Source organism: Neocloeon triangulifer, unplaced genomic scaffold (genome assembly GCF_031216515.1).
Source record: "Neocloeon triangulifer isolate White Clay Creek 2 clone unplaced genomic scaffold, ASM3121651v1 ptg000015l, whole genome shotgun sequence".
Lineage (NCBI taxonomy): Eukaryota > Metazoa > Arthropoda > Insecta > Ephemeroptera > Baetidae > Neocloeon > Neocloeon triangulifer.
The window spans coordinates 779,297-793,001 of record NW_026775557.1 but is presented as its reverse complement, the minus strand read 5'-3'; the positions used below and the strand labels follow the sequence as shown (position 1 = coordinate 793,001).

The 13,705-nt window shown below is 38.7% G+C and overlaps 2 protein-coding genes across 4 annotated transcripts in view; one reads left to right on the top strand and one right to left on the bottom strand.

Moving 5' to 3' along the window:
• The window catches only part of LOC132202687 (collagenase-like), a 90,257-nt gene that overhangs the window by 24,973 nt on the left and 51,579 nt on the right, over positions 1-13,705 (bottom strand). The gene's annotated exons all lie outside the window — the stretch shown is intronic.
• LOC132202680 (high affinity cAMP-specific 3',5'-cyclic phosphodiesterase 7A-like) overlaps positions 1-13,705 on the top strand; it is a 61,405-nt gene that overhangs the window by 18,497 nt on the left and 29,203 nt on the right. Inside the window, exon 1 of one of the 3 annotated variants that reach the window (XM_059629750.1) lies at positions 2,168-2,475. The exons of 1 other annotated variant lie outside the window; for it this stretch is intronic. In XM_059629750.1, the coding sequence (XP_059485733.1) occupies positions 2,230-2,475 (246 nt within the window). In that variant the 5' untranslated portion in view covers positions 2,168-2,229. Of the gene's footprint in view, positions 1-2,167; positions 2,476-13,705 lie in introns of those variants that run through there. One more of the 3 variants, XM_059629749.1, reaches the window with a different exon arrangement.

Genomic DNA, 13,705 nt, shown 5'->3' with positions numbered 1-13,705 from the left:
ATTTTTAAATACGCTTAAAAATGATATTTTATTGAAATATAATATAGTTAATTTTTGTGATTGGGTTAAAGCAAGCTGAAATAAGTCGAAGTTCATCTCACTGCAGTGTATAAGAAAGGAAAATAAATTCATGAATGAAGTATTCTCAAAGCTAGGAAAAGATTACGTTTGGTGGTGTGTGCCCTCTTATTTGAAAAGTAAATCGCAGCTCCGTCGTGCACAAATCAAACAAATGAGGCCATTTTCCCAAATCTCGGCGGTTCTCCGCTCCAGCAGCCCTGCTCGCCCATCGCCGAGGAAATATTTTCCACAAGAGAGAGATTTAGCCCAAATGGCTGCCGCGATAAAAGAAGCCGAGATATTTCTTCTCTCTGCCCTTAATGTGTTGCCATTTGCAAATCTCGCGCCCCCGCTGCTCTTCCGCAGCCCTTTATCAAATTGCACTTGCAAAACTTTTGCAGAGCAAACACGCCAATAATTGCAGGCCTTTCTGACGAGATAAAACCGCAATCGAACGCGCCACAGGAATAGTTTGCTTTAATTAGAAATCTGAGGGTGGAGCGCGAAAATGTAGTTCGCATTTCCATCGGGGCGATGAGACCGCAGAATGTGCTCTGATCGGTTGCAACGCTCGTGCATATTTAACTTGACAAGTGGATTGGCCATTCCACTTCAATGGAAAACGGAGAACAACTGCGTTTTCAGCGTGGGCAAAATCATCTGAGCAGGTTTGCTATGGGGTGTAGCTGGTCCGGAGAAGCAGGGATTTCAATTCTATTTTTGACACTTTTTCCTGTCAATTATATTGCGCTCTCATCGGAGGTCTTACAAAGTGCAGGATATATTGTTCTCCTCCAAAAAATTCAAGGAAATCATCAAACAGCTGGAAATTTGAAATAAATATAATCGAATGAGATATTTTGGCACATCCGTCAATATTTCCCGTTCCAAGTGGTTTCTTTGTAATTTTATTTAAAATGAAAAAAAAATTAAAAACTATGTGCTCCAAATCAATTTTGTTACAGTTAGGCATACTAAAAAAATTAAGTACTAATAAAATAATAAATACTATTCCAATAAATAACTTTCAATTTTAATATTATATGATACTTAGTTTAGATTACATTATTATTATTTTTTTTTATTAAATTTATTATATTTAAAATAAATTTGCTTTGTTAATAACGCGAATATTAGTGAAATGATTCTTTTAATGCTTGCCTTGATTTATGGTTTTTGATAAATAGCAAGTTTTTTAAATATAAACATCTTATGTACCTATTTTAACAATAATTAGTTAAGAGACAAATGTTCCAGGATTTTCCGGCTCGTTAATTCCTCTAAATTGTAACCAAAACTCTAAATCAGATGGATTTAATCATGATTGAAAAATTATTATTGAATGAATAGTTGAGTCGTTGATTTTTATATCAGAATTAAAACTTTAATTTTTACTAACTATTATGCTCATCATTACCATTAGTAAGATACCAACTAGGTTCAAATCTCAAAGACTTTTTTGGATTACCGCAAACATAAGGTTGCACAATAAATTACTAGTTGTGGAATACACAGGAAAGCCAAGAGGCGAATAAAAATTAAAACACTAAATGCAAGAGTTTTTAATTTTGCCAATAACCTGCAAATGTTTATAAATTGCCATTTTTTTTTAATTTTTAAGTTTATATTTTAATATCTTTTCCAAAATCATAATTGATTGTTTATTTACATATTGTAAATTTAATTTGAATAATTCATAAGTAAAAATTTCATCCATCTCAAAAGAGCCCAAAACTCATGGTGATCGTAATCATTTTATTTGCTCTGTACTATTGGCGAAAAAATTAAGATTATTTGAAAATTGTGTTCTGGACACGAAAACGTTGACATTGGGTAGATAGAAAAGACGGCCAAGGTCGTGATGGCAGCAGCACACCCTGGGTCGTGCCCGCGGCGGCCGGGCTGCGTGCCGGCCGAGGCCGTTGGCCGGCGACGTGACCCACATCGGGCCGCAGCAAGCGCGAGTGCGAGGAGCTGGCGCAGGCAAGGCAGCTGGGCTGGCACAGCTCGTAGCTGGCTGGAGTCGGAGGATAGTAGCGTGGAGTATCGTGCGGCGGCGCTGGGCGGTGTGTGGGAGTGCTGGTTGGCCAGGCTGGGCCGCGGCTGCAGAGCCCCATCCATCCATCCAGTGTGTAGCTGGGTGTCAGCAGTGGCGGCCGCCGGGCTCCGATGCGGCCAGCTCCTCTCCACGACGACCCCCGCCGGCCGTCGGCCTCGTGCTGCTGCTGCTGCGGCTGCTGCAGCCGGGGGCCGCGGCCCCGCCGCCCCCGCCTCGCCCTCTGGCTGCGCCGAATGCTGTGCCTCGGCGCCGAGGCCGCCGGCACCTCTTCGCCCGCCTCCTCGGCCACCCCCGGCGGCCTCAACGCGGCCAGCGACACCATGTTGCTCGACTCGTCCGACCAGGAGCTCGTCGTGGTGAGTCTTTTTTCCCACCCTCGATGCTCTGCCTCATCATCCGGTCTGCAAAAGTCTCCAGGTCGCCCCTGGGTTTCCTTCGTGCTGTTTCAAATTGGAGCCAAATTAGAGTTTGAAAATTGTGCTTCCAAGATTTAATTGAAGATTAAAAGAAAATTTACTTAAATGTCGTCCTTAATATCCCCCAGGGTTTATAATTTGAATATTCCAAATCGAAAATACAGTAAATAAGTAAATTTTAAACCAATTTTGAATTCCAGTTTTGAAAATTTTATCAGGATTTTGCACAAAAATAGCGCCAATATTATGCTATATTTGAGGTAGCTCAATAGCTGAATTCTAAAATTTTAACTTACTTTAAATTTGATTTTATTAAATTATTTTAATTCTTTTTTCTCCTTGCAAAACATTAACCATAATGGGGTTATGAACCACCAAATATTACTTTTATTTCATTTCAAAAATGAATCTTTTGACCTCATCACAAGATGCTTTACTGTTTGTCTTAAGAGTTTCATATTATTTATAGAATTGTTATTACATATTTAAATTTTTAATTTAAGGATAATTATTTTTAATGCTGAACAGTAGTTTTAATCCCAAATCACATTCCTTTGCTGTCAATTTGATGTTCCGCTTGGCGAGTTTGCGCTCTCTCACCTCATTTGACATTTAAAACAAGACCGGCTCGTTTTATTTTACATTCATTTAATCTCGGTCGGAACCGAATACGACCTGAATAACGGCGCAGTTAAACCGCCACGCTCCTCTTTGATTGCTAATGGATGGAGCTTTAAAAATAATCGCCACGCCGCTCCAGATAGGGCGGCAATCATTCACAACGCCAAATTTACGTCCGAGAGGGAAATTATTGCCTGATTGTGAGTGGGACGCGTTTTGTTGTGCGAACTCCCACGGCTGGAAATAGGCAGCTCGACAAATGCCAGAGAAAATCTGGCCGGGGTCAAAAGCGGTGAAAACGGTCATTTCGAAAGATGAATGGGACCGCCCTGGCGAAGGACCTCACGCCATCGATTTCTCGTTGCCGCGCGCGGATTTGTGCAAATTGGAGCCGTTTAAAGCTGCTGCCAGGGCTTGCCAGCGAAATTCTTCAATTGCCGCCGCGCCCTTAGCGTTCGCAAAGGCACCAGACGCAACACACACGTACTTTAAGAAGGTGCTCCTTTCCTCCCCCGGTTTCCTGTTTAGCTGTTCGGATTCAAAGCAGCAGAAGACGCGCCCAACCGGCACTTACGCAAACGTTGAAAAGAAATCACAAACACAGCCAGGCATTGTTTTCTTTGAAAGTTAAAACGGTGACTATGCAATTGAAGTTTAATATCGTCGGGTGGTTTTGTTATAAGGGGAATTGAAAATTAATTAGCTTAAATTTTTTCTAGTAAAAAACTTCATTGCTTACATGAAAAATGAATATCAAAATTTGATGCCAATGCTAATTTTTCATCATTTAAATTGTAATTATTAATTCAACAGTAGAATAAGGAAAAAAAATAAAGTTTATTTGGTAGTTTGTGAAATTTCATTGAAAATAAATTATTTCTAATAACACCATTTATTATACTCTAAAAGATGCTCATGATCGGGCATGCTATGATTATATTTTGATTGAACCAAGCATCTTTCATTGCGTATATAATACCCTATAATACTGAATTGACACAATTAAGTACCCTCTCTTATCGTCAATTGCAGCAATTGGCACTGTAATATTATGTGAGCTGATAAAAGTTAGAGAAAGACGCACATGAAAGCGAAAGATGTTCATCGCCTGCAAGAATCGTTCCGCGTGAGCTAATTTCAGACTTTTTTCAAGCAGGTGTTTACCTTGCCTGTAACCGCAAACACGACGTTTATTAATCGTGATAATAATATTGCCAGCTACATGATATGACACAAATAAGTCTACAGCACCGAGAAACCTTCTCATACAAATACTTTTATGCGCTTTAAAGTTGAATTGAATTATTAAGTTAGCCTCGTTTTAAATATATTAACTTTTCTTAATATTTTTCAATTGAATAAGCTGGGTTAAAAATAATGCTTTTATTTTATCATTGATAGTTCATTTAATAGCTTAATTTACGAGCTGCCGAGTTTAAAGTTATTTCAAGATTTGCTTTATCTTATCTTTTAAAAGCTAAATAAATGCTCAAATTTCAATGCCTTAAAAATTGTTAAAAATCAAGAGACATTACCTTTCACGATAAAAAATATTTGGTTCTCCTCAAGTCTTATGCCAGTAAATGAAAAAAAAATATTTATGGGTCAGCTTCAAAAGCTTTGACCAAGCAGATTTTAACCGAAGCAGAGCAAAACAAGCGTGGGCGCGATGTAATATGGCCAAGCGCACAAATCTTGGAGACAAGTTTCAAATGTCGCTGACGAAAGATGAACACATTTGGCGCGCAGGATATTCAAATGAGCACTCGTGTAATCTGCGTGAATTTCAGCCAGGTTGCATATTAAATCCTCTTTTCGGCGCAAACGAACGGAAGAGAATTTATCTTTCGACACGTCCGAGGAACATGTTTGACCCTAATTCGTCCTGCAACAACCTGCTGGTTCTCGCGTACTTTAATTGGCTCACGTGCTGTTACTCTCTTCTTCTTCTTTTTATCTCGGCGCCGCCGCAAAGTCGTAAAAATTATTCCTGTTAATTAAACATCAAACTCTCTTTCTCGCGGCGGCGTCCTTGCGTTGCGCAATCGCGCACTTAGTTGAACGGTTTAATCTCCCTGTGTCGAGATACGCAAAATTGCGAAGAATTCTTCTCTCCATCCCTTGTAATTTATGGCCGTCGCCACCACGCACGAGACTGCTGGAGAAGAGCGACGAAGACGCTATTGGGAAACGGCGTGGGCCGAGAGGAATCCACTCAAATTTGGCCTCGAAAAAGCATTCTTCGGCCTCTCATGACGATGGTGCTCACATTAAACAAAACGAAATTAGCCGCTATATGCATAAGTCAAATAGAAAAATCAGCTTCGCATATTTTATCATTCAAAATTTACATTTGTTTCATCCGCTTAAATTTGAAGCTTTCTTTTTAATATTTGTTTTATTCAAAACATTCATCAAGAAACGGACTTACTTTTTTTTACAAATTAAATGCTGGAAATTTTTGACAAAAATTATTACCTCAGACTGTTTTTAATTAAGTGGAAACTTGATTAAAAGGCTCCATATTTTTATTTTAGAAAATTTTCTCGGCGGCAAAATTTTGCGAGAAAATTTTGTTCCGCCTCGGGAAGATCGCGAAAAACTTTCTAGCTGACAAATCTGCAGCGGCTTGCTTGCTTTTTAAGGCTGAAGAATTCGGCTGCTCCACCTTGAGCGCGACCCTCTTTGCCCGCCCGCCCGTTTGCCGAAAGGATTAATTTGTCACGCCGACGTTTCATACAGCCGGAGAGAGAAGACGCTTGACGAGCTGGCTGAGAGAGATGATTTATGGCGAAATTCATTCGCACACTATGCTGGACCACTCCTCTCTTCGTCGGAATGCACGACGCTCAGCCAGGCGCACAGCAGCTCCAAGGTTGCCGTGGTGCATTACAATCCTTTCTTTCGCACTCCCTCCATCCGAACCAAGCTCTCAATTAATGCATAATCACGTGCGTGCAGGCTCCGTTTGTATTCGGATTCGCTCCTCCGTAAGTAAGCAGAGGTGAATCGAAATCGTTGATGTATCCGCGAGTTTCTTTTTTTACGCGATCGTTATCGCCAACTCTTGCTAATACGCTCAATAATCTCGGCACGATTTTGTTTTATAAACCGAGACCGGACGGCGATCAATTTTGTATTCAGCGGCGGGAGCAAATCGTTAATGGCATTTTCATCACGATTGCATTCAGAATTAATGAATGCAAGCAAGAGAGCTGTTGAATATTGAAAAAGCAGAACACATGATGTTATTTGATTATTCTGCAAGTTAAACGTGTGATATGCCGTGCGTTCGTGACAGCAATATCATTAACACCTCTTGCTGCTGCTGCTGCTGAAGTTTAATGCTATTAGGAAAATAGTTGATCTAATATAGCTTTCTGGCCCAATTTTATTATTATTTTTATTAATTTGAACTTAATCAGTTTTGATTAAATACAGCTCATCATAGCATAAATCTTATGGACCAAAGATGTATAATTTGATTAAACTTACATGGGCTAATTATCACGTTTGTAAATTTATTTAGTAATTTTATAATTGTATATATTTATAAATAATTTACAAACACGTGCCTGCAATGCTATTTAATAAAAAATAAATTATTAAAATCAATATTATTTACGAAGAAAAAAATTATTTTATAAAACATTATAAATTTTTTTTTATAATTATTATTTACATGATCTAAAAGTTATAATTAAAAAGTAAAAAAGTGCAGTTTTATCGTTGCAAAAAAACTTGCAGTACTCATTGGTGATTGTCTTTTGACTTAACGTACATTAACTGAATGCTCTGCAATGAATTAAAATTTTTGAGAAAATAATAATATCTAAGTAACCATCCATATTATTTTATTTACCACAGTAAAATATTAAAAATTTTAAATTCATAAAGTCAGTCTGCCGTTTTACGTCACGCTGAAAATTATTCGGTCTCCGCCCTACGAGAATGCTCGTTCGAGATAAATTTTCCACACTTCCTGCCTCGGGGAAAATGCGCGCTGATCGTTGATAAGCAAAATACGTTGGCGAGATTTCGCGTCTTGAGTGTGTGTACGTCATACGCACATGCGAAACTGAAACATTGCCTGCTAAACACCAATAAATTGTGAAATTCATTAGCAGGCTGAAAGAATTTCGTGCGCCAACGAGAAGGTGACTCATTACACCGTTTATTTAGTGCACGCGGTCGAACTTGGTCTTTTTTCCCACTCGGATTATATTTTCCGTCCGGCCTCTTTAATTGTGCGTTGAACGCCGTGAATTGGGTCAAGCTGGCTTTTTGTTTCGCTTTTTATAATTTCCATCAACAGAGGAAGATAACAACTGCACGCACGCCCAGGCAGGCAGGCCGGGCGAGACCACCCCTGGGGAGAAACCGGCCCTGCAGCAGTTGTGGTTTTTGCGCGCGAGAGGAGCGTGCGGTGCGCGAAATTAATTTGATTCGATCGAAACTGGATCTGCCAGATTTCGCCACGGGCCGATCTGAATTGCAAATCTGTGCGTAGAGAGCGGTGCATTAAACGGATACGACAGGCGAAAATCTGTTGGAAAAGGCGAGACGCTGAAAAATGTTATTGAGTTAAAGAAGCAAAATGTAAATTTGGGTTGATGACATGAAATGTTTTAAACCGCATTTCTTCGAGGTAAATTCAATTATGGGAGCTTGGAATATTTCTAATTCAATAATATCAGAAATTCAAAATTTTTTTGATTGATTTCAGGAAAATATTTAAGCTTTATTTATGCTTTAAAAATAAAAATCAATACATTTGTTTGCAAAAGCAAATGGTTAAATTTCCATTTACGATTTTGTTTGCAGTATTTTAATTTGTGCTGTCCAGCTCGACCCTTTTTATTCAGCCAGTGAGCCTCGACTTTTCATTATTTGCCAATTACTGTTGGTAAACAGCCCTTTTAACTCGCATATATAAAATATCGGAAAATTAATTAACCGTCATTCGCAAATGGCGATGTTGACGCTCTGATTGAAAATCACCGAGGGCTGCACCGCATCCATTTCACAATCGGTGCAAATCAAAGGGGGTACATATCAAGTGACCCTCCGGTGCTTGCACTGCACAGAGGCTTGTCCGTTGCCTCTGTGATCCGAATCGCAGTTGCTGGATGAAAAGGCCGCGGCTCAATGAGCGTCTCGTGTCCCTATCAGCGGCGTCTATCATCTAATTAGCCGGCTATATAGCTGCAGATATAGAGAGAGGCAGTGCATTGCATAAGATGAATAATTGAGGAGAGGCCGGTCTGAATAAACGAGAGAGCGGCGCAGAACAGTCATGAGCACAAGAGTGGCGCGCCAATTTGTGGCTGTAATTCGCCGTTTCCCATGCAGCTGCGGTCACCGATTGAAATTTACGCAGTGCCCTATTCATAAGTGAACCATAAATTTTGGTAATTTGTGATAGCAGAAAAAATTTGGCCAAAATGTTGAAAGCGGTCTCTTATTTAAAGTTTAGAACCTCTATGAGGAAAAGGGTAACAAGTTATATAAAAAAAAACCAAGTTAGAAAATTTGAACTTAAAAAATTCAAACCCCAAATTAATTACACGCTAATAATCTCATTACCTTGATAACCTGTACATTTTCCAAAAGCTTAATTTAAATTATAAGGTCCTCGCCATTTTTCATTTTGAAAAAATGATAAAAGCTGATTGGAAGCTCAAATGTTTTATTAAAAATCCATCCAACTCCCATTAAATTAATTTCTCGCTGAATATTTTGACTCCAGAAATTGACTTTATATTATTACCAGGTATTTAATATAACTTTTTATTTTCATGTTATATTTATCTCTATTTCATGAATTGATTTGAATGGAAAAGTTATAAAAGTGAAGGTGTCATTTACCACAATTTTCCATCCGCGCAACTTTCAAATTGCACCCTGAACATCCTCTCGCTGCTTTTTCGGCAGCGTCGGAAAAGCGATTGTCACAAATAATATCGCTCGTGCACAAAGGCAGTCATCTTTCAAACCGTTCGTCGCTCAGCAGTCAGTGACACTCGACTGGCTTTCTTCTCTCTTTTCCTTTTTCTTCGCCGGTTGTCGTCAGAGCGATTTGCCTGGCAAAACAGCCTCGCCAAGATTGGCAGCAAAGAAAATAAATGCAAAAGCAGTCGAGGCGCGCGGACGCCGCGACAATCATCGCCAGGCAGTGCGAGGCAATTTCAGCGAACAAATTGGCATTGCGAATTGAGCGCCGAGAGTCGTTATGCCGCAGAACACCTTCTCCTCATCCTAGGATGCAATCGCGAAGTATCGATCGCGGCGGCGACGACGGAGCAGGCAATCTGCCTCAATTTATGCGGCTTATGCTGCCTCAAAAGATGGATTACGCACCCATTCAGCTTTCGCGGGCACAACAACCAACTTATTCAATCTTCATCCGCCCCAACATGTGCTCGCAAAGAAAGAATGGCGATCGTCGCCATGTAATTAATTATCAATCGACCGAGAATCCGATTGTGACGTCACAATCCCATTCATAAACGCGCGTTTATTTTTGCATAAAAAAATTATGAATGAGCTGAACTAACAATAAGGGTGCCCACTATAAGGCTTCTGATATCATCAGCTTCTCTTAATACCTTAAAATTTTCAAAACTTGTAGGCACAGCATTCAAATTATTATAAAATAATTGATTTCTCTGAAAGTTATTTCCTTCTCGCTTATTTCTGCTCTTTTTTAAATTTATCCACCATTTATGAAAAAAATGTGCTATCCAGTCTGTGGGTTGTGTCTTGTTAAATTTCAAACGGTCTCAAAAGAGATTTTGTTTTTTGTCCTTTGTGCTGAATGAACGCCCTTCAGTTCATTTTGTTTGAGCTCTTTTTCTCTCTTCTCTCGTTCTTGGCGGTGTCAAAACTTACGTGCTTGTATTTTGCTCCGCTTGAATTTCACGCGTGATGAATTCGTTTTGGCACCGCGGCCAGATAAGCAGAGAAACGCACGCCGGGCTGCACCAGAACGACCACATGTCGCATCATAATTCAGGCACGCAGCATCAGCCGAAATGGGCCTATTTGTCATTGTGCTGCCCCGAAGAGCTCGCGAAGAGCTCCAAAATTCAGCGATTTTATTTTCCTGTCGTGCGCAGACTGCTATGAACCTCAAAAGAGGATTAAGAGACTCTGCTTGGGCGGGCAGCAGATGAAGATAATTATAGCAGTATAATATAAATTTTGCAGTTTATAAAAAAGTTCAAAAGTAATTTAAGAAAATTAAATTATATGGTCTTTTAAACTGGGGAATATTTATAATAATTTATTTTCTTATATTAACTTCCAATTTTATGGCCTTGTTAATTCTTTAATTTTTAGACAGACTTTAAAAAATTTACTTGGTAATTTTATTTTTCAATATTAAGTACGTAATGAATTAAATATTATTCACTTTTTATATCATATTTTAAGTGTATTATTAAAAAAATATTTAATTTTTATGCTTACTTAGTTCCTTAATTGACTTTATATATAATTAGTTAAAATGAGTTTAAATTTTGTTGCTAGTATTTTATTCTAACAATTAATAAATATTAAGTTTTTATTACCTGGCATTTTTTAAAGATAATTAATAGTAAACTATACTTTTTGATGTATTTTTTTGCGCTATTTTGAATAAAATTACTAATATTAACTTCTCGGTTTGCCTCTAGAAAATTTTTCAATCTTCAACATGAAATATTCAATCAAGTTAAAAAAAATCATAATAATCAATTAATTAATTAATTGTGTCAATACTATCATCCTAAAAAGAAATAAAAGAACCATAAAAAAGTAATATTTTGTAATATTTTCATTCATTTGGGTTCTTTGAACTCAGAATTTCATCTTTGGCCTTTCGTATACGAATATAACGCAAAATAGCAAAACTTCTTTGGCTTCTATATCTGCGATTAGAAAGTCTCTTGGGGGCCAAAAAGCGGATTGAGTGCCGTTTTGAGGCGCACGCTAAGTCAAAGGAGGCGATTTCTCTCCGCTGGCAATCGAGTAAATCAAAAGTGCGTGCGCGTAGATTTCCGGCAGCAATTGGGCGGCACTCGCAGTGCTGGCGGTGCTCCAGCCGGCATTGGCGACACCCGAGTGTCACTCAAACCGAGAGATGAGAAGTAGGCAGGCACTCGTCGCCGCTCTCTCGCGCGCGGCTATTATAGGATTAGAGGACAAAAATGAGGCCGATAAATATTATGCGGAATTCATCGCGCCTGCCAAGATCCAAAATATCCATCGCGGCTTGCTCGGACCGGCCGTCGCCTCCGCGCCCGATTTGCATATATTGTGCTGCCGACTCTACTCGCTCGGATTTTTTGCCATTCCATTCATTTTATTCATTCATACGCACGCAGCGTTAATCCATCGCGCCCAGAGGAAGCCGCATTGGCATTGCTTATTCGCCGCCAACAAAAAACAAATAACAGCTCCCCTGAGCCTCTCTCGTTGAGTGAATCATTTGTTGAGCCAATCAAACTCTGATGGATTCAGTCTACAGATAAATGATTAAAAAACCAATTAAAATAAATTGACTTTCGATTGCATTCGAGTGATTTATTGACAAATAAATAAATTTAGGAAGCAATCTAAATTCCTTATTGTTTAGACTAGTTGATTTGTGGGTCGACTGAAATGAAAATAATTAATTTGATTATCAAATTTCTTTCAATTATCTGGAGATAATTCAAATTGCAATTAAGCATAAAATCAAAAGTTTATCTTTGAAACATAGCTCAGTAGATTGAGAATGGCATAAATTAAAATTTTTGAATCAGAGTCTTTTTTGCTCCAGCTTTTGAACTAGGAATGGTTAGGCCTACATTTGTTTTATTCTACAAATATTTCACCTTGATTTTAATGTAAAAATTCGAAACATTTGTTTCATATTTCCCGATATTTCCATAAAACATGGTTCAATTTTGACTCATTCTGCCTTGAATAGCTTTGTGTGTTTAGGCGGTGCAGGGCTCGCGTAATTGCCCTTAGCACGAATTCCGCAACCCTCGTGGGCTGCCTTCCCTGAAAGCGAAGGGGGATCATTGTATGCGCGTGCACCAACCCCTATATACTTATATGCATAATAGCCGCAAATTTAACGAAACCTAGTCGAGCTATGTAGGTCGGTCTCTCACTTGTACATTGAAAAGAGCCTTTGATTCGAAGTTGGCTCTTTGGAGCGCAATCAATCCAGCCAATTAGCAGCCATACTAACGAGTCGCAAATTAATGAGCGCGAAATGTAATATTTTTGTCCTGAATAATCTTAGATTGGCGAGTAAAGAAGCGAGAGGAATGAAGGAAGAAATCTAACTTTAGATTTCTTTCTTAAGGATAAAAAAAACTTGACTTTATTATTACTTCCATTCTTTCAAAAGAAAATTTATCAAGAAAAAGCATTTAATAAATTGAAGAATTAAAATAGTTTCAGGGGAAAGAATATTAAATTCAGAAAATAATTAAAGAATATTAAAAAAAAGTCAAATGATATTATACATCTTGAAAAAGTTTCAATTTTTTGCCCTCTTTCTTGAAATCAAACACCACAAGCCTTCAGCTGTCATCGAATTTGTGAAACAAACGCCTCGATATAAACACACGTCACCTCGCGAAATTAATCTCCCCATGTGCGGGGAGCGTCTCTGTTTCGCGGCGGTTCCCATTCCCAGCCTTGAGCGATTAGGGGCCAACTGGAGCGCCAGGCTGGCGACACAAGTGACGAAAAGCAGCTCTTTCTTTTTCTCCCCAGCCGAAAACAATAATTCCAGCGCGACCGGTCACACCACTTCTGCCGTACATACACTTGCAGTTTTTATTTTCGCACGCAGTGTCAAACCGCATTGTACACACACACATGGTTATATGCACGCGGCGCGGCCGCAGACGGAAATTGCCGCTCGGCCTGGCTTGCAATGTGGATGTGCCGGACTAATTGCTGTTGACACGGGCGCGGTTCCTGCACGAGACACACGTCCGTCCAATTAGAACGCAATAATTACCACCCCGTGGGAACTTGACCGGGCTGCAAACTACGTAGGGTCGATTTCCGAAAATAGCAAGACTTGTTCAGGGTAAAAAATTTAAATCGGTTGAAGGGTATGTAAAAATGATCTGCCGTTGAAATGAGACGGAAAATTGTGTGGTTTTCGCAAGTTTCTCTATTCGGTAGTGCAGATTTTAAGCTGTATTATGTATTATGTATTATTTTCCCTTCACGCGATCAGGGGCTCAAGTGGGTGTTGAAGATTTTTTTTCATGATTTTTAATGAATTTTAAACAAAATATCTCTTTCCCGTCTTTTCCTTTTAAGACACAAATAATTCAAAATTTCATATTCTTTGTAATTTTAATGAAAATTAAACTGAAATGCAAAAAAATTTCTATGAAAATAGTATAAATTGCTCAAACAACAAGTTTTTTTATGTAATTAATATTCATATATTTTCATATGTATTGGTTTCATTTAAAAGTTTTTTCTTGCATATTTCCATTTCATGTTTTTAATATTACAATAATGAGAGTTCATTTATTCATCAAAAATC